General features: G+C 34.8%; 1 protein-coding gene across 3 annotated transcripts in view; it reads left to right on the plus strand.

Moving 5' to 3' along the window:
* LOC306888385 (chromodomain-helicase-DNA-binding protein 2-like) overlaps window positions 1-19,822 on the plus strand; it is a 40,813-nt gene that overhangs the window by 1,319 nt on the left and 19,672 nt on the right. Inside the window, exons 2-18 of one of the 3 annotated variants that reach the window (XM_079446627.1) lie at window positions 329-387; window positions 566-615; window positions 2,221-2,278; window positions 4,347-6,242; window positions 9,712-9,946; window positions 10,068-10,154; window positions 10,451-10,512; window positions 10,871-10,987; window positions 11,406-11,570; window positions 13,667-13,803; window positions 13,909-14,134; window positions 14,272-14,372; window positions 16,053-16,094; window positions 16,189-16,358; window positions 16,456-16,580; window positions 17,737-17,953; window positions 18,322-18,411. In XM_079446627.1, the coding sequence (XP_079302753.1) occupies window positions 6,181-6,242; window positions 9,712-9,946; window positions 10,068-10,154; window positions 10,451-10,512; window positions 10,871-10,987; window positions 11,406-11,570; window positions 13,667-13,803; window positions 13,909-14,134; window positions 14,272-14,372; window positions 16,053-16,094; window positions 16,189-16,358; window positions 16,456-16,580; window positions 17,737-17,953; window positions 18,322-18,411 (1,836 nt within the window). In that variant the 5' untranslated portion in view covers window positions 329-387; window positions 566-615; window positions 2,221-2,278; window positions 4,347-6,180. Of the gene's footprint in view, window positions 1-328; window positions 388-565; window positions 616-2,220; window positions 2,279-4,346; window positions 6,243-7,990; window positions 8,075-9,711; window positions 9,947-10,067; window positions 10,155-10,450; window positions 10,513-10,870; window positions 10,988-11,405; window positions 11,571-13,666; window positions 13,804-13,908; window positions 14,135-14,271; window positions 14,373-16,052; window positions 16,095-16,188; window positions 16,359-16,455; window positions 16,581-17,736; window positions 17,954-18,321; window positions 18,412-19,822 lie in introns of those variants that run through there. The other 2 variants (XM_079446629.1, XM_079446628.1) reach the window with 2 other exon arrangements.

The raw sequence follows: 19,822 nt of genomic DNA on the forward strand, positions 1-19,822 counted from the left end.
TCAAAAAACAAAGGTTGCTACAAATGTTGCATGTAAGAATAAATAAAAATAAAACCTGAGCCCTCAGTGATATTTCTATATCAAAGAGGTTTCTGATATATGTATATTCTTTGGTGTTGTATGTGGTGTATTGTCACGTTATGTACATGAAGTAGGTTTTAAACAGTAGTACTTTCCATTTACTTGGACGTTACCTAACGAAATTGTATTTCATGTAGACAAAACCGCATGACTGAAATATTTATTTTGAACATTTTGACGCTGAAGTGAGCTTTACTATGTAAAGGAGACAATACAATACTAATTGTCTAAATTTTGTTGTGTACAGGAATCAGAACAACTGGATGAAAGATGATGGTGTTTCGTTCCGTCTCATATCATGTAAATGTAAGTGTCGATAACGGAATGTTGAATAATGTAATGGGAAAAAAAACTACTTTGTACATTACATGTAAGCAATGTTTTGCCTTTTATTTACTTTATCACTGACTACCACTAGGTTGTGCTCTAAATCAAATTGTAAGATGAATTTTCGATTTAACGAAGAATCTTTTTGTTGTTAAAGGTTCCTGATCTGCCAAACGTCAAAGAAAGTTGAGGAAAAGGATTTTCGCTGTAAGTATTGCACTTGAAGAAACATTGTAGAAGCCTAAACTATTTCTTATCTTTTCTTGAACGTCATACAGTTTATATTTTAGCTACTTTATGGTTATGTGGTATATTTATTAATGCTTTGAAAAAGCTACAAATTTGCTTTAGTTTTACTACACCGCAATTTTCATATAATTTGAGCAAATCGACAGTAATGCTTTCATTGTAAATGCAATCGGCTATAATAAATTGTAAACAGCATATGTTTTCAAGATATTTAAATATTAAACAATTATAAAGAACCTGAGTTTTTCTATGGTAGCCATTCCATCTGGCAATGTAGCAGCGACATTCTATATAGTACTAGCTATGAACATTTGAACCTGCATCCATCTTAACGATGAAATGCAGACAGAAAAAAAATCACTAATTAACAGAAAAAGGCTAAAGGCAACATTGCACAGTTGTTTGGGAATAGTGTGGAAAAATGTTTTGTCACAGTACAAAATATACCTAATGGCATAATTTGCTTTTCATTGCACCATTAATAGCTGGAACATTGCGACTTCTAATTAATTTTAAATTGTCAAAATTATTTATACAATTACAATTTATTTATATTTCATTATATATATTTTTTATATTTATATTTATTTATATTTCACCCCTGGAGCATCCCTACATCAGCACACTTCAGCATTCCCTAGTGTGAATGGCTTTAATGCAGCAAACGAAAAATAAACAAAGGACACATGACCGTGCAACAGATTTTAAAGCAACGGTCACTCCAGTTACATTTGGGTTTGTTGTTGTTTTACTTGAAAATCAATTATTATTATTTTAAATTTGCCAACATACCTTAAGCTCAATGCATTTATTGAGCACTTTACAGTACCTTTTAGTTCTGACTTCAGTTTATGAAACTTGCAACCAGAAACTTTAATTGACCAGTTGTCAGTTCATGGATTCCCTGGGAATCAAACCCACAACATTACCATTACTAGTGCAAGGATATACAGTTTGAGCTTGCAGTAATAACACTGTAATTCCTGCTCCAACTGTGGTTTCTAATAGCAAGTAATGGAGTCTAATTAGTGATAACTTTTATTTATGATTCCCAAAGCAAACATTACTGTAATCATTGCTCACATTGAGTATTACATTGCAGTGAGTAATTCACCCTGCACTGTTTGTGCTCCAAATGAGAAAAAGGAGAGCTGCTGTTATTTTCTAAATGATCAGACACAAGAATTTTATGGGGCAAATTTGAAATGCCCTATATAGGGATCGCAGTATTGTGGGTGTGGAATCTTGTGACTTGTTCACTGGGCACTAGTAATCAAGTCACAACCAATTGCATAGTAATACTATAACAACCAATCAGAACATCCAAACATCACGACAGCGACTTTTATTGGAAGAAGCATCACTCACATTTTCAACAGAAAATACATTTAGCAGTATTTGGAAGATAAATGGGCTTTAGGCTTTTCCACTACTAAACTGATGACATCTTGAATTAATCATTGGGCAATGGGACACTAACTTGACTTGAAAACAGCTAATGTGTTCTCAACTGACAGTATTGTTTTATACTTCTGATCTCACCGATTGTCTTTCTCCCTGCAGATGATGTTTGCCTGAAGAGGAAGCTTCAGTAAAGTTTCAAGGAACAGAAGACTGCTCTGTAAGTCCTCACAATGTTATTTGTATTATTAAGGATTTACTCCATATGTCTGTCGTTTTAGCTAGTAGTCAGTAAACCGCATGAAATGGAAGTTTTGTCAAAATTCATTAAGAATTTCTGCAGATCTCCACAAAAGGTAAAGAACAAATTCAAAGCTTTATAAGATGAGGTTAAGAATAGCCTCGGGTTCAGCTTGGAAAAGTAAATGTTCAGCTTTTTGGATTTATATTGATGACCACACTTTTTACATTTACTTGTCTTCAGTACCTGAGCATGCTTGGGTGCTGTCTTCACTTCAACTTGTTTTCAGTGGAAACCTTTCTCGAAAAGTGACTTGTTTCTTGTGGAGTCCGTTCTGCTTTTGTGTAACTTGTTTTACACCTTTCTTGGTTCTCTGCCACAAATGGCCTCCTTTTGTTTTCACTGGCTATTGCATATTTCATTATGCATTGAAGATTTCACTATCACTTGCACTAGTGCCATTTTTATACTGGAATACACAGCAACATTTCCATTTTCCTTGTGTGTCGTGTAGAGTGATCGCTGACACTTTTCTGATTTTAATTTTGGGATCGGTATCCAGACAGGGACAGACCAGAAAACATGGTCTGTTGCTATTGCACATTAAGTTACGTGCCTATTGCAGTACGTTATTCCATTTGCTTCATATTAAGACAGTTTAATTTGAGCTGCCACCTAATTATTGTAATGACAGTTGATGAAAAGGGATTCAAACAATTTAGAAGGAAAATGATCTTACCTTGAGAATAAAGCTACTGACATTTTCAGTAAGCAAATGTTTGAGAACTGTGACTTTTAATCATTTTTCTGAAGCCTGACTTTTATTAAACGTACTTCATACCTGGCTTTTTTTTTTTCTTTGGAGATTTTTTTTTTTCTTTATAACATTTGGGACGACTTGTGTTCTTTTTGTAAAGTCTCTTTTATATTTGTACTTATACACATCTGTATGCAAATTTCTCTGTTTATGAATGGACCCTTTGCAGTGTCACTTCTAATTTTTGGTGGTTATTAAGCCACTTTGTGACACTTTTTTGTGTGTATATATATAAATTTATACTCAGCAGCCTAAACATTCCAAATGACATAAATTTAACCGTTTTACAGCGGGGGTTTTTTATCATTTCCTTTCATACATTTTTAATATTGGCCAAAGTTACACATTGCAATAAAATTATCACAAGGACAGACACATTAAAATAATTCAATAAACTTCAATAATTGAAGTTGTCACTTGTTTTTCACTTATTCATTTCAGTGCTTTTCGACTCTGACTTCTAACTTGGATACATCTTTGTTCTTGTATCAAGACTCTTGGATACATCTTTGTTCTTGTATCAGTGACTATTATTACAAAGATTGGATTAGAGTTACCTTTTGGGAAGCACATTCAGAAAAATTATAGCTAATGACAGACATATGTTGTAACTCTACTGGATTTTCAAAATGCTTGTTTTTTTCTGTTTCTTTTTTTACATTGTGATCATTTAAACTTTGGGTCTATCATAAAGCTACTTTCTGAGTAGCAATGTAAAAAGTAAACTTAGAAGTGAACCAAATCCAGGTATTATAGATTTTTTTTGGTAGTTGAAAGTAAAGGATTTGTAGTGTTGTTTCTTGTGATTTTATGCTTCCGAAATAGTGTGAATAGTGTTTTATTTGCACCTACAAATGTAGGTGAATGTAACAATCATGCTAAAGCTGCGGCAACTACGTAGCATTTTTCTGTTAGCATTTTACCATCAGTATATGAAAAATAATGCACCTTGTTATTGTCTGTAATTATGCTACTATTATTGAATGGACAAGTTGTGCATGTTAATTTTGAAGTTGTCTTAATTGATCACCTTGGGAGATTGACCGTTATCTTAAACTTGATAATCATTAGTTAGAGAACTATATAAAAGGGGTACTGATAAAATATTTTTTTTTGTTCGTATCTACACCATAGTTGTATGTTACAGTTTATATGAAAAGCTGTCATCGCATCTTAAAGAAAACATTTGGGGTTTACATGTTTTCCCTTCTCCTTTTTGATTTCATTAAGAACCAATTCTGGACAGTCGAGTGGACACTACTACTTAATGAGGAAGATGGCGGCTCATATTTTGCTTTTGGATTTTATTTGTTTTTGATTTGCTGTGATTTATTTTAATTCATTCGCTAATGTGCTCAACAATTGTATGTATTTTTTCATATTTTACTGCATTGTTGTGTTGATGAAATGCCTGTATTTTAAATTTTAAAAATGCTCATTTGCCTTTTTAAAAGAAAAATAAAAAAAAAATCGTGATTGAACAATATCGAGTTGCTCTTATTGGATGGAGAATATGATGACGTTTCGCAAAAGATTTACTTTGCGGGTTTATTTCGAAGTTTAACACGGCTTGTCCAGGTTTAAGGTTTTATTTTATTATTTAAAAAAATTAAATAAAAATATAGGTCTGCTGCGTTATTTACTTAAACTATGAATTATTAAATGACAAGCTAGGTGATATTTTCAAACATAACAGGGTTTGTGTCATTTAACGGTTTATTTATTTTTTTAATTTTGTTGTATTCCATAATTGAGGATTTCATTCTTATTGAATTAAGATCACTCATTTGCTCACAGGAGCTATCCTGCAACTTTCCTTTTTCAAATATCACGTTTGCAAAGTACATTACATATACAGAGCACGTGTAAAAGGTTTAAAATTAAGTGGTTTAAAATGGTGTCCAGTGTAGTCCAGCACTCACTGCAAAATGGCAGTCATTTCCTGTCTATGCAGGAAGTGAAGGCTTAAAGAAATAATTTTATTAACATAAAGATCACTACTGCCCTTCATAACCACAGATCAGTTGTTCAACTACTATCCTTATAGGGTAAAATTAACTTGAGCATTTAATTTATCTTTAAAACAACTAGTTTTTATTTAAAATAAAAGGGGTGGGACTTTCGTGCATCACCTGAGCCCTGGGTAAATGGAGAGAACGTCAATCAAAGGCTAAGCTCTCAGAGCTGGGAAGGAGCTTTAGATGGCGGATGAACCTTGGGAAGGGGAGAGCGTTGAGCCTCGAAGGGCTCTCGATAGCACTTGTATCTCAACTTTGGTGAACTTTGAGTGCCTCCTGGGGCACCGTAATCGCGCGAAATCGTTCGTTTTATTACGTTTTTGACTGTAGAGACGTAAATGCGCACGTTTTGCGACTTTGTTTCGTCGAAAACGGCTGTGGTGTGTGCGTAGAGCGGCCAGTCGTTGTTTTCCCTGCCTTGCTCTGGCAGCCATGGCGGTCCTCCATTTTTAGTGCGCTCTGCTGGGCTCTTCTCACTCTCTCTCTCCATTCAAATAGCCATCGGTGGATTACTGCTACTATTTTTCTTTCCGAATATTATTCCGATTATTATTTTCGTCTCAATCCTGGAATATTTTTAGATTTTTTCATGTTATGGCTAAAGTAACAAATCGGATATTTTGTCAGATGTGAATGTACTGCTACAATCCTCCTCCTGTCAATGCAATAGGTATGTTTACATCGTTTCTTTTGTATTGTCGATTTTATTTGCCATCATCGTTATGTTTTAATCTTCCTTTGTTTGATGACGCAGTAAGAATTTATGCATGTGGCTCTGAATCTATTGCCTTGAAATGAATGCCATTGACATGAATATTTGACATCGAATACAGTCGAGCAGGTGTCATTTCAATTCCGATGCCTTTTCATTTAAGAAATACTGTAAATATGTATTTATTTTAAGTTATCCGAGCCCAGCTTGCCTTTTTCATGTATCGCAACGGCAGGACTTTTTTTTTTTCTTTTTGATGGTTCATCCCACTTTAAACTTTTGACAGTTAATACCTGGACAAAATACCACCATTAACAAATCCCAAGACAACATCATGATGAAGAATAAGAGTAAAAAGCAGGAAGATGAAGGCTCGACTCAAAGCAATGCTTCCAGGTACGATCTTTCGTATTTTTCTCTCTTTTTTAAATGTCTTGATTGTTTACCTTTACAAGCATGGTTGATCATCCGTGCAGAAGTTTAAACCACAATGTCTGTAAAATACATGGGTTTCGGATCATTGACCTTGGGATAGATGTATAGCCACACCCTGATTTTGCTAGTATTTCTAAAAGTGAATTCAAGGCCTATGGGCCTTTTCCCCAATTTATATTCAAGATGCACAGTGTTTATACAGATTTATGCAGTGATTACAATTCTAATATTTACACTTGATCGTGTGAGATGACCTTGTCTGATTAGTATGTGCTGCATTGCACCACTATGTAAAGTTAATGACATTTTAAACACTTTTACTTTGACATTGCATGAGTTTAGCATTTGATAACTTTGAATTAATATTGCAGTACTTGTATAGAGAACCTGTTCAGTCTGATTTGCCTGAAATATTTTAATGAAATCTCATTTCACATAAATAAAATGTTTAAAGCATGTTAATTGTTTTATCCAAAATGAAGAGTATTTTACATAGGCATGACTGTATGTTGTACATATTTACATTTTTTACTTTTTGTAATGGCAACAAAACTATTGCTTGTTTGTTTAAATTGTTCTGTGCAACTGTATTTTTAATTGACACACTGTTGCTTATTACAGGAAATATGAATCACTTTTGTTTTTTAGCGTTTTTATAAAAAAAAAACACAATTCTGATCTTAAAATACTAGTTGTTGTAGGGTCACACATGACCCATGTGAATTACAATCTTAGTCATTGGCTATAAGGGTACTACATGTTTATGGAGTAAATATTTATAATTCCCTAATGACATGGGGTATATTAGCTCATATATTAGTACACTTCTAGCTTAGCACTCAATTACATATTTCATAATTCACCACTTTTGAAACAATTTGTTGTAGCTCTTTGTAAAAATACTTTAGCTTTCACTCTTTATTTTTGTTAGAAAAGAGTGTTTATTATTTTAAGCGTTGTTGAGGACCAGACATTTTTTCTGTTTTGTCACAAGTGGTTTAGTTTGAGTAACTTTCTGCAGCAAAACTAGTTTTTGGGTGAAACATTTAAAAACGAAAACAGATATGTTGCTCCTTAAGACTGATAGTACCATCTAAAATGAAAGTAGTTCTCTAATGTATGTATATATGTTCTATCATTTTCCCCTCCAAACCAAATAAAAAAAACAGGATGTCTTGGTTTCAAAGATGCAAGTGGAAGCAAATTATTTTGGTTACTTTACTACACTCACAGTTACTCTTATTTCCATTTATAAACTGGAAATATTTGAGTTGTAAATAATGTTATTTCATATTAAGAGTCATTTGTATTTTACAGAAATGTATTTACATAAGCTTTATTAATTTTGAATTAGTTTTTGCGGGGGACGTTGTAATAAGACAGTGATGCCATTTTTCAGAGGTTCATGTTTTGTTTATTCAGGAAATACAAAAGAAAAAAAACTAAGACAACAGTTTGAATGGAAGATTTTATTTTAATTGCCACTTATTCCGTTTTGAAAGTCTAGTAATAAAAACAAAGACACACAATTTGTGTAGTTTTAACATATATAATTTGCTTCAACTTTTAACAACATAAGACCTCATCAATGAGGGTTTTACCCTGTGGGTCGTCATATCAGTCTAAAAAGAAAAAAAGCACAATGTTTTTGATGTTATGTATAGTGCTTATGACTGGATCTGTCATTATTTTTATGGTTGTTTGTCAAGAATTTCCCTCTGAATTGATGACAGCTTTGAAGTTCCTGCATATGTGCCAGATACCAGAGTCTAAACTGAAAAAAACCCTCAAATGTATGTTATCTTTTCACAATTACACAAACAGTAGTTATATGTAATGCTGTATATGTGAACATGAATTGTCAAATGAACATGTATGCTCACTTTTATAGGTTGCAGATAATTTTTTCAGTATTGAAGATGCACATTAGAGCCGAAATCAATGCAGTGTCCTCAGAAACATATCTTCACTGTTTTTTAGCTGTGGCAGCCATTTTCTAAATATTACTAAAAGAAACAAGAGCTGACAAAAGATAATAAATGATATTTTTCCTATATTACAGCCAGTGTACTTCATTTGAGGTGCTTGTATGGCTTAGCTCTACAATAAAAAGCACTGCTTTGTTTCATCACTATATGAGACTGGTTTCATTAAATGGCTGAAAGTCCTCAAAGTCACAAAATGGCTCTTGCTTTGTGCTGCATAGCATGTATTAGTTGCTGCATTACATAAAAGCTGCTTGGAACTACAGGAAGCGGAAGCAGGAAGTCTTGTAGAGGTCAGATTTCATACCGAGTTTTCATTGGCCCTTCCTTTTGGCTAGCAATAAGCAGCCAATGAGAATTCAGTTGAGAGGTTAGGTCCGCCCATATGTGATGTCAGCAACCATATAAGGACAGTCTGGCTGGTATGGCTGCTTTGTCAGCAGCTGTTTGGCTCTCCAGCACATGATGGGGGTGTTTGTTTCTAGCAGTGCATTCCATTATAATACTCAATATGCTAGCTTTCACATCCAGATCTGCATTATGGTTTCCCATGAATGCATCGTACCAAATTAAAAAGCACTACTGAGATACTTTTAACTGAGGTTTAAGGAAACAAGTTAACATTTTTTTAACCATGTAAGGAAGATAAATGTTCTATTTTGAGATTGTTTCATTTATAGTAAGCGGGGTTGGGCTTGTTTCAAAAAGAAGCCGTTAATTTTATTTTTAGACTCAAAGGGCAAAAGGACAGCAGAAGTGGTCAAACACAAAATGACCTGCAGGATGATGTCATATATCTGATAGAGTTTTACATTTCATAAAGTTTATTTATTACATTTTTGGATTTGCACACTGAAAGACCTCTTTAAAATGAAATAAAATCATTTAAAAACATCATTAAACCAGGTTGTATGTAAATGTCTCATTATACATTTGCACATGTAAAAAGATTCTTAATTCTGTCAATTAAATGAATTATTCTAATTTTACAGGTGTTGTCAGTTTGTCTGTTTGTCATTTAAGTAGCATATTTGTTTTCTTTCTAAAAAACCAAATGATGTTAATTTTAGCTTTTTAATGCAAAAAGTTTCCCACCCATTGTACAGGATTTCCCCATTCCTAGTTTCCAAATCCTTGGAATGCTATTATTTACATTGACAAAGACACAGCATGGTTGAAGACATCCCACTTGAGGACTCAGCATTTCTCTGTTGGACTGAGATTATTAAATTTTACTTAAAAGACAGACTTGTCAGTTTAAAATCGGTGAAAAGAAATTAAGTGATTTAGAATGAAATAACTACAAATTGACAATTCATAAGAGCTGAATGACATTTTTGGCAATGACAGATTTAAAAGTAAACTTGTGAACGTGATTCCTATTTTACTGTTCAGAGCAACTATGTTTTCATTGTTTCTCAACATGCACATCTTTAATGTTATAGCAATTCAGCATCAGAGGAATCTAACCGCTCTGGATCGGAGTCTGGGAGTCAGTCGGAGAGCGAGCAAGGAAGTGACAGAGCTCGTTCCCGGCGTTCTGAATCCAACAGCACATCTGATTCTGAGAGCCACTCGGAGTCAGGCAGTGAATCCACTGGGTCCAAATCCCATCAGACCTCAGCGCAGGTCAAAGACAAACCAGTCAGGAAGAAAGAGAGCCTGGCAGATGTGAAGAAGGTATAAAAATAGGCCAGCCTTCAACATTAGGATCAATCAGTTCATCCCAGTGGAAGCTTAAATTTAGCTGCTGATTAATTGCTTTATGATTTCAAATGAATTATATCCTTAATTATCATAGATGTGGGAGGAACATCCAGATATTTATGGTGTTCGAAGATCCAGTCGCAGCAGACAAGAGCCTGCTCGCCTCAACATTGGAGCTGAGGTAGGCTGGATGTGCAAAAATGAATTCAACACTGACCCCTAGTGGTTTCTGTCACATACTGTGTTGACATTTGCAGTAAGTTGACAACATGTTCTGCTTCTTGGACTAAAGTAATTACAGACATGGTTATTTGCTAAAGCGTAAACATTTATGTTTGGCTCTAGACTCTGAACTGATCGTGTAGACATACTCCCATGTGTTGAAAGCTTTGTTTCCTTGATTAATCTGAAACATGACATTTTCATGGCTTTTAATCCAGTGCCACATATTCAAAATGGATTTTCATGGATTTTTAGGGCAGCAGTGATTCAGAGAGTGAAAGTCCCAAACGAAAAAGCTCACGGCAGAAAAAGAAAGAGTAAGTGTACTGGAAGTATTTAAGTAGGTCTCTCACTCTCCTTTTCCATTTTTTTATTTACAAATGTGTGCCTTCTTTTTTTTTCAAATCACAAATGTCTCCATTTCTAACATTTATTCACCCATATTTTTGCATGTAAATGTCTTCTGGGCAGTTTTTTTTTTTACACTAAATACATTGTTTATATTATTTATATTAAAACGTATTTAAGAACTTAACACTTTTCTAAGCAATTTTTTTTTATTGCCTGCGCGGTGGGAAATGAGTGAAACGGACTGGCTTGCAGCTTTACGATAGGCTAGAAGTAGAAGCTAACAGAGGTCCAAAAGATGAACCTGTGGTATTTCTGTGTTGAAAGAAATACCTGGAAAGATGATGACTCAAATGAAGAAGAGGATGTTGAGGAAGAGGCCAGCAGTTCAGAGAGTGAGCAGGAAGAGAAAAAAGTTAGATCCAGACGACTTCCTGCTAGAAGGTAAGAGTGTAGCGAAGCCTGGCCTTCAGACAGCGCATTGCAAATTATTTAATGAGCTGTCTTATTAAATGCAAATGATGGCTCATTTTTAATTGCTATGGTTGCGCTAAAAATATTGGTGTGATTTTCTTTGCTCTATCATAAATTACCACGTGTCCTAAATTGTTAAAGCATGTACTTTTGGCATAATGATCAATATAATCATTAAAATATTGATTAATATGCATAACATGAAGAATTAGGACTGCTATATAAGTCTGACAGCTGTCTCAAGGCTATTGGCTTATGAGTCAGGCTGATAGGTGTGAAAACGAGTCGCTACATTAGCAAACACATCAGGGACGCAGAACAAAAGACAAAAAGCCTGCAATGGTACATGAGTCTATGTATGTGTGTACTTTTCTCTTTCCCTTCCCAGGCCACAGACCAAATCATCTGCTGGTAAGCAGCAGTCACAAAAGGGACGGAAACAGAGGAAGCAGGAGTCCTCAGATGAAGAAGATGAGGATGATGATGATGATGAGGAGGAGGAGGAGGATACCCCAAAAAGACAAACAAGGCGGCGAGCAGCAACTAAAGTCAGGTATGGATCCATCTTATCAAGGAGTTTATGTAGAGTAGAGGGTGACACGGTAGTGGATTTTCAAACCTCTCCCGTCCCACTCCCACAAAAAAAAAATCACGTCCCATCCCAATCCCACAAAAAAATTGGGGGAAAATCCCGTCCCGTTCCAATCCCGGAAGAATGACTCCCATTCCCTCCCACTCCCGTGTTGTTGTTTTGTTTTTTTGGCCGTAATCTGTCAGTTACAGTAAAAATACAGTACAGATCACAGCGTGTCCACCTTAGTTGAACAAAAAAATCCAAAATGTAGTTTTTGTTATTGTTGAACTGAAAGCCATCTTAAACAATGCACAGAGTGCATTGCACACACATTAAATTTCATGTAAATCATCCATGCTAACACACACGTTTTCTATGTGAAGTTTTTTCATTTGAAAGCAGACATTTCACTCTCTATAAATATATTTTTCATAGACGGAGTTTCGAAGTAGGGTTCGACCGATATGTTTTTCAGGGCCGATACCGATTATTACAGACTGATTAAAAAAAAAAGTAGACCAATAACTGAAATGTCTGGTGTAAAAATGAAAATTAATGTCAAAATTAAGAATAACAAGGGCTCTGACAAAAACTGGCTTCCCTATTGTTGGTTGCACTTCTTACTCTTGTCTTCCTCCATGCATCCATCTACAATCAGGGTAATATAAAGAGAGAATTAAAAGTGGGGCCACTGTATGCTTCATGATTAAGCCTATGAATACTGTACTACAGCTAAACAGTTTGGGGAAATGTAAGTATTTGGCTTCAATAATTTACATGTTAGAAATGTATGTGTAATGGCTCGTTTCCACTGAGCAGTATGGTACGCAATTATGTCCGTTTCCATTGTCAGACGTTGTGAATGGGACCAAAATAGCGAACCGTACCACTTTTTTGGTACCCTTTCGTTGGGGTACCTAACACAGTAAAGTGTACCAAAAGGGTGGAGCTAAACTCTGCAGAATTTGATTGGTTTACTAGAATCGTCACTTGTGTGTGATACAAGGGGATAAAGCTTCGCTCGTTCCGCTCTGTGTTCTGCTTATTAGGCTACATCAGAGTGCGCAAACGCACACAAAAACAATATAACAGTGTATTTTATACTTTTCTATTTTCACACAGACAATAACCGTTTCTCAATATGTTCTTGTGGACTTGTGAAGCGTCATTGCCCAAAAATCTGCGTAATTTAAAAAAAATTACTGTTATTCTGTCATGAAATGTAGTTTTAAGAGTTTTTCAGGCGAGAATGTAGTTGTTTAAAACTCAAATCTGCGGTTTATTTATAAAGATATAGCGGCTATTTGAAAATTTGCTGTGCCGATTTTGCAGAATCGTATATTTCCTGAATTTCCTGAAAAGTATATTTGTGTATAAAGTTGGGTATCATTACTATTCCTGGTCCCGCCCACTCCCGCTGACATTTTTTCCTGTCCCCGTGGGAGATGCCATACTTGTCAGATATATGATCATTTATTCAGATATATATTTATTTAATGCATACAGTAAATACTACACCTATATATTTCTAAATTTTTATATTTTTTGGTGTAAAAAAAATTTGCAAGCAAACTGTCTTTTAGTTTAATCCTATTAGTTAAATTTAAAATGTAGCCAATATGATACATGAGAAACATTCATTTTTACATCGCTCAATCCTTATCGTATAATTTATATGCATTTAATATAAGTAGTCTGTTGTAGACTAAGATGAAATAAGATTTTTAAGATTAAAAAATTATATTCAACAGAGAACACGTATGCAAATTTCTATTATTTTTTTATTTTATTTATAAATTTTTTGGATTTTTCTTGTTTAGTTTCATTCTCTCTTTCTCTCGCGCGCGCACACACGCACACACACGCGCACACATACACACACACACACAAATTTACACCAAATTACATTTTTAGTCAATAAATTATTGTTCTTGAAAAGGGCATAAAAGTTTTAAAAACCATACAAACTAGCATTCAGTAAGTTTTCTTTTTCCTTTTCTTCATTGACATTCATATTTGTGATTGAATATTAAGTATTATGACTTGGCAGAGTAGTAATGAAGTATGTGTTGCAGTTACAAGGAGGACCAGAATGATTTCGAGACGGACTCTGATGACCTTATTGAATTGGCAGAAGGAGCCGAGGAGCAACAGGACGATGACAGTGAGACCATTGAGAAGGTCCTTGAGACCAAAATTGGCAAAAAAGGAGGTAAAGAACTTATGTTTTTCTTTTTAATACTTAATATTCTGTAATGTTCACCAACTATTGTGCTTGTTTATTAAAGCTCTTAATTTTTCTCCACCTTGTTTACAGCTACTGGAGCTTCCACAACTCTCTATGCTATTGAGGAAAATGGGGACCCTGGAGCAGATTTTGACCCTGAGAAAGATGAAGGGGAAACTCAGTTCCTCATCAAGTGGAAAGGTTGGTCGTACATCCACAGCACCTGGGAGAGTGTAGATTCCCTCACTCAGCAGAAAGTCAAAGGAATGAAAAAGCTGGAAAACTTCAAGAAGAAAAATGAAGAACTTAATGCTTGGTCAGTGCTCACAGAGATGCTATATTTTCATTTTTATATGATCTGGAAGAAACTGGCATCTTGAAGCTGAACATGAACACATTTTTTACAGACTAAAAACTGACACCAAACGTTTAAATTACAATGATGTTTTTTAGGATGAGGAAAGCATCACCTGAAGATTTAGAATATTACAACTGCCAGCAAGAGCTAACCAATGACCTGAGCAAGCAATTCCATATAATAGAGAGAGTGATCGGTAAGTGCTGACTCGTGTAAGACGATCTTACCGCTGATAAACTACTCTACAGTTCAGATGTTTGGTGTGAGTAAGCTTTTTCAATGTTTTTGAAAGAACTGTCTTCAGCTCACCGATGCTGCATTGAAATTGTATTTTATATATATATATTACTGCTTCTACTGTATTTTATATCAAATATATGCAGCCTTGGTGAGCATAAGACACTTAAATTACTAACCCCAAAAAAAGTAACCAACCCCACACTTTTGAAATGTAGTAAACATCTCTCCTAGCATGTTAAGGCTGCATTTATATGATCAAAGATACAGAAAAAACAGTGAAATTATGAAATATTATTACAATTTAAAATGACTGTATTCTATTTTTAATATATTTAAAAATGTAATTTATTCCTGTGATGGCAAAGCTGAATTTTCAGCAGCCATTTTTCCGGTCTTCATGATTGTTCTGAAATCATTCTAATATGCTGATGTTGTGCTCAAGAAACATTTATTATTATTATCAATGTTAAACGGGGTGTAACATGACGTTTCGGACATACCTCGTTTTTGACGTCACCATTCGGTATGGTTTCAGTACAGCAGGAGGAAAAAAACTAAACATAAATTGCCCTTTTTTTTAAAATTCTAATTAAAAATTTCTTAGGGATAAAAAAAAAATCTACCTCAGCTTCTGGCCTAACGTATAGTGAGCTCTTTTATATTACTATAAGGTTACAATTAATAACAAATTCTATTATTATTTATTTTTAACTATAATAATCAACACTCAAATAAAAAAAAGTGTATGCAAACATGTAAATTGCACACAATGCAGTTTTTAAATGAACTTCCAAATTATACTATTTCTATTTGTTGTTGAAATATAATCATTTACACATTGGCTGTCATAACTTTTTAAAATAAAAAAAGTTTTATTTAAACATAAATTAAATAATTCAGGCATCACTAACAGGTAAAGTAAAACATAATGAGCATATAGCCAGCCTAGACTTAGTTTCTAGTGGACTAACACGCTGTGAACACTGATGACTTGCCTGAGGTAAATGCTATGTGACATTTTGTTTACAAGCTGGTTTAATGACGTCTTTCCACGATTGAAAAACTGATTGAGTGATTACATGAGGCATAAGATGTTCATTCAGGTTTATTTCTTATTAAAACTAGAAGTAAAGAGCTTCCCTCTTTACTTCTAGTTTTAATAAGAAATAAACCTGAAAGAATGATCACGCTGACTCGCGCGCCATTTAAACTGAAGCGTTTATACAGCGATCTGTAATACCACATCAATGAGCGCCAAATCAGCATTTATTGTCAGAATTTCCTGAAAAGAAAAATGTATTTGTTCGGTATACATGCATACCAAACCAAAAGACCTGTACCGAAAATTTTCGTTATGAATGTACCGAAATGTATTTGTACATTTTATATGTACATTACATACGAATTCCGTATGTAATGTACCGTTACACCCCTAGTGGAAACCATTATATATATATATATATATATATATATGAGAGAGAGAGAGAGATTTAGTGATAGAAAGTTCAGCTAGATATCTTTTTTTTTTTTTACATTGTCAATGTCTTTGTCACTTTTGATCAGTGTAAAGTATTATTTTCAAAAGCAAAAAAACTGTTACGATCTGTTATTAATTTTCTTTTTCTCATTTAATCAGCAACAAGAACTGGGAAATCACAACCACCTTCAGACATTCCCTGTAAGTTTGCTGCTTTTGAAATTGCACTATTTCTGATCTACTTGGTCAAGAGAGATGTTTACTACTCTAATAATTTTCTGATATGTCGCAACAGCCCATAAAACCAGTTCCAGCGAGCCAGAGTATCTGTCTAAGTGGATGGGGCTGCCGTATGCGGAGTGCACATGGGAGGATGGCGCATTAATCGGAAAGAAATTTCAGGCATGCGTTGATAGTTTCCAAAACAGAAATGCCTGTAAGACAATTCCTTCCAAAGATTGTAAGGTGAGTATGAGATTGTGTACTGATGGAGCTTTTCTTTCTTCTTTTGGAAAAGGTGTTGAAGTTGTCTTTTTTTTTTTTTTTTTTGTCCAAATGTAAGGTATTGAAACAGAGGCCAAGATTTGTGCCCTTGAAGAAGCAGCCATCTTACATTGGAGATGAGGTCCTTCAACTCAGAGATTACCAGTTAGATGGAGTGAACTGGCTCGCTCACTCCTGGTGCAGGTATGTAATATACAAGTGGAGCTTTTAGTCAGGAATTTAATACTTTCTATTACTGATGAAGTACAGGTATTGGCGTTTGATTTGTCAAAATATTATTTCCGTGCATAAAACATTGGAAGTATAAATAAAATTTTATTAGTGTGCTGCTTTATTAAATTTTTAATTAAACAACAGTACTAAAAAAAAAAAAAGAGTACTTTTTTAACTGACTGTTGTCACGGCCAGCTCATTCCCGACCGTAACATAAAGAGGATCACACGTGCAAACGAATATTTCAGTTGCAAGATTATTTAAGGAAAAAGTTATTGGTTACAGAAACAAAAAAAACACCAAAATCTAGGGATTTAAATAAATATAAACAAAACAATAATCCAATGGGGTAAAGAACATTGGCCAAGAAATAAACAAAAGAGTTGGAGCATAAGACTTCTCTGGAGAACGAGATCCCTCCAGAGAAAGTGCCTTTTGATCGGATCAGGAACCTTTTATACTCTCCATCCATAATCATCTCTAATTAGTAATGACAACACACATTGATGCTACACTGCCACCAGCAGGCAGAAGGGTCGTCACACTGTTTAATTACTGAAATTATTGCTTGGTAAAACCTTTAAATAATATTAACACATTGTAGAAACACTTCAAGGTTACATGTCATTCTGTTTTCATTTAATAAAATTTAAATGTCATTAAATGTCTAATATTAATTTTCAAATTCATAAAATAAGAAATCACCATTAAAAAAAGAAAATTGTATATAATAGTGTTATTTTAGTATTTATATGCTATTATTTAGTAATTTTGATAAAGCTTAATTTTTTTACTTGCATTTTAATTTTAGTTTAAGTAATTTTGTTTTTATATTTATTACTATTATTATTTTTCTTTCTGTTTTTACTATTATTCTTTTTAGCTTTAAATCTATTTTCATTCAATTCAGTTTTTGTACTTTATCTTATTTAGTTGCTGAGACAACATTTTTTACTGTTATTTAAGTTTTAGTTTTTTTCTAATATTTGTTTTATTTCAGTTTTAATATTTTGATTAATAAAAATGATTTTAATAGTTTGTTAATTAAAAAAAGTAGTTAATATCAAGCTTCATATTAGTTCTTGATTTTGAATGAACCATGCTTTCTTCATCTCATGTTCTGTAGGTGTAACAGTGTTATTTTGGCTGATGAAATGGGCCTGGGAAAGACCATTCAGACGATCTCCTTCCTTTCCTACCTTTTCCATCAGCACCAGCTTTATGGTCCGTTCCTCCTGGTGGTACCCCTGTCAACCCTCACTTCCTGGCAGAGGGAGTTTGATACATGGGCCCCGGACATGAATGTAGTGGTGTACCTGGGAGACGTCACAAGTAGAAAGACAGTAAGCTCTAGTACTCATGTGGAGACAATCCAACCACAAAGAATCCAACCTATAAATCCAGACTCAAAACTCATCTGTTTAACTGTGCATTTGAATGAGCACTGTGCTATATGTCCGAACTGACTGCAATTAATTTTATGTATAATCATTTTCTTTAAATTCATTTTAAATCAATTTCTATATCATCTTAAATTTCCTTGTTTTTATTATTTTTATTTCCATGTTTTTATTGATTTTTAATGTCTATTTCACTTTCTTTTATGTAAAGCACTTTGAATTACCACTGTGTATGAAATGTGCTATATAAATAAACTTGCCTTGCCTTATAATAATGCTGGTTTGAGGTATAACTCTCTGTTTTTGACCAGATCCGGGACTATGAATGGATCCACCAGCAGACAAAAAGGATCAAGTTTAATGCACTTTTGACCACATATGAAATTCTACTAAAGGACAAGGTATGATATTCATATATCTTGGATTTATTCTTTGGTACAGTATCTCACAGAAGTGAGTACATCCCTCACATTTTTGTAAATATTTTATTATATCTTTTCATGTGACAACACTGAAGAAATTACACTTTGCTACAATGTAAAGTAGTGAGTGTACAGCTTGTATAACAGTGTATATCTGCTGTCCTCTCAAAATAACTCAAACAGCCATTAATGTCTAAACCGCTGGCCACAAAAGTGAGTACACCCCTAAATGAAAATGTCCAAATTGTGCCCAAAGTGTCAATATTTTGTGTGGCCGCCATTATTTTCCAGCACTGCCTTAACCCTCTTGGGCATGGAGTTCACCAGAGCTTCACAGGTTGCCACTGGAGTCCTCTTCCACTCCTCCATGACGACATCATAGAGCTGGTGGATGTTAGAGACCTTGCGCTGCTCCACCTTCCGTTTGAGGATGCCCCACAAGATGCTCAATAGGGTTTAGGTCTGGAGACATGCTTGGCCAATCCAACACACTTGTCTTTGTACTCCTCACCTGGTTGCCGCCACACACGCTTGACACCATCTGAACCAAATAAGTTTATCTTGGTCTTATCAGACCACAGGACATGGTTCCAGTAATCCATGTCCTTAGTCTGCTTGTCTTCAGCAAACTGTTTGAGGGCTTTCTTGTGCATCATCTTTAGAAGAGGCTTCCTTCTGGGATGACAGCCATGCAGACCAATTTGATGCAGTGTGCGGCGTATGGTCTGAGCACTGACAGGCTGACCCCCCACCCCTTCAACCTCTGCAGCAATGCTGGTAGCACTCATACGTCTATTTCCTAAACACAACCTCTGTATATGATGCTGAGCACGTGCACTCAACTTCTTTGGTCGACCATGGCGTGGCCTGTTCTGAGTGAAACCTGTCCTGTTAAACCACTGTATGGTCTTGGCCACCGTGCTGCAGCTCAATTTCAGGGTCTTGGCAATCTTCTTATAGCCTACGCCATCTTTATGTAGAGCAACAGTTCTTTTTTCAGATCCTCAGAGAGTTTTTTGCCATGAGGTGCCATGTTGAACTTCCAGTGACCAGTATGAGAGAGTGAGAGCGATAACACCAAATTTAACACACCTGCTCCCCATTCACACCTGAGACCTTGCAACACTAACGAGTCACATGACACCAGGGAGAGAAAATGGCTAATTGGGCCCAATTTGGACATTTTCACTTAGGGGTGTACTCACTTTTGTGGCCAGTGGTTTAGACATTAATGGCTGTGTGTTGAGTTATTTTGAGGGGACAGCAAATTTACACTGTTATACAAGCTGTACGCTCACTACTTTACATTGTAGCATGTCTTTCTTCACTTTCTTCAGTCATTTCTTCAGTGTCGTCACATGAAAAGATACAATAAAATATTTACAAAAAT

This window comes from Barbus barbus (genome assembly GCF_936440315.1).
Source record: "Barbus barbus genome assembly, chromosome: 22".
Classification (NCBI taxonomy): Eukaryota; Metazoa; Chordata; class Actinopteri; order Cypriniformes; family Cyprinidae; genus Barbus; species Barbus barbus.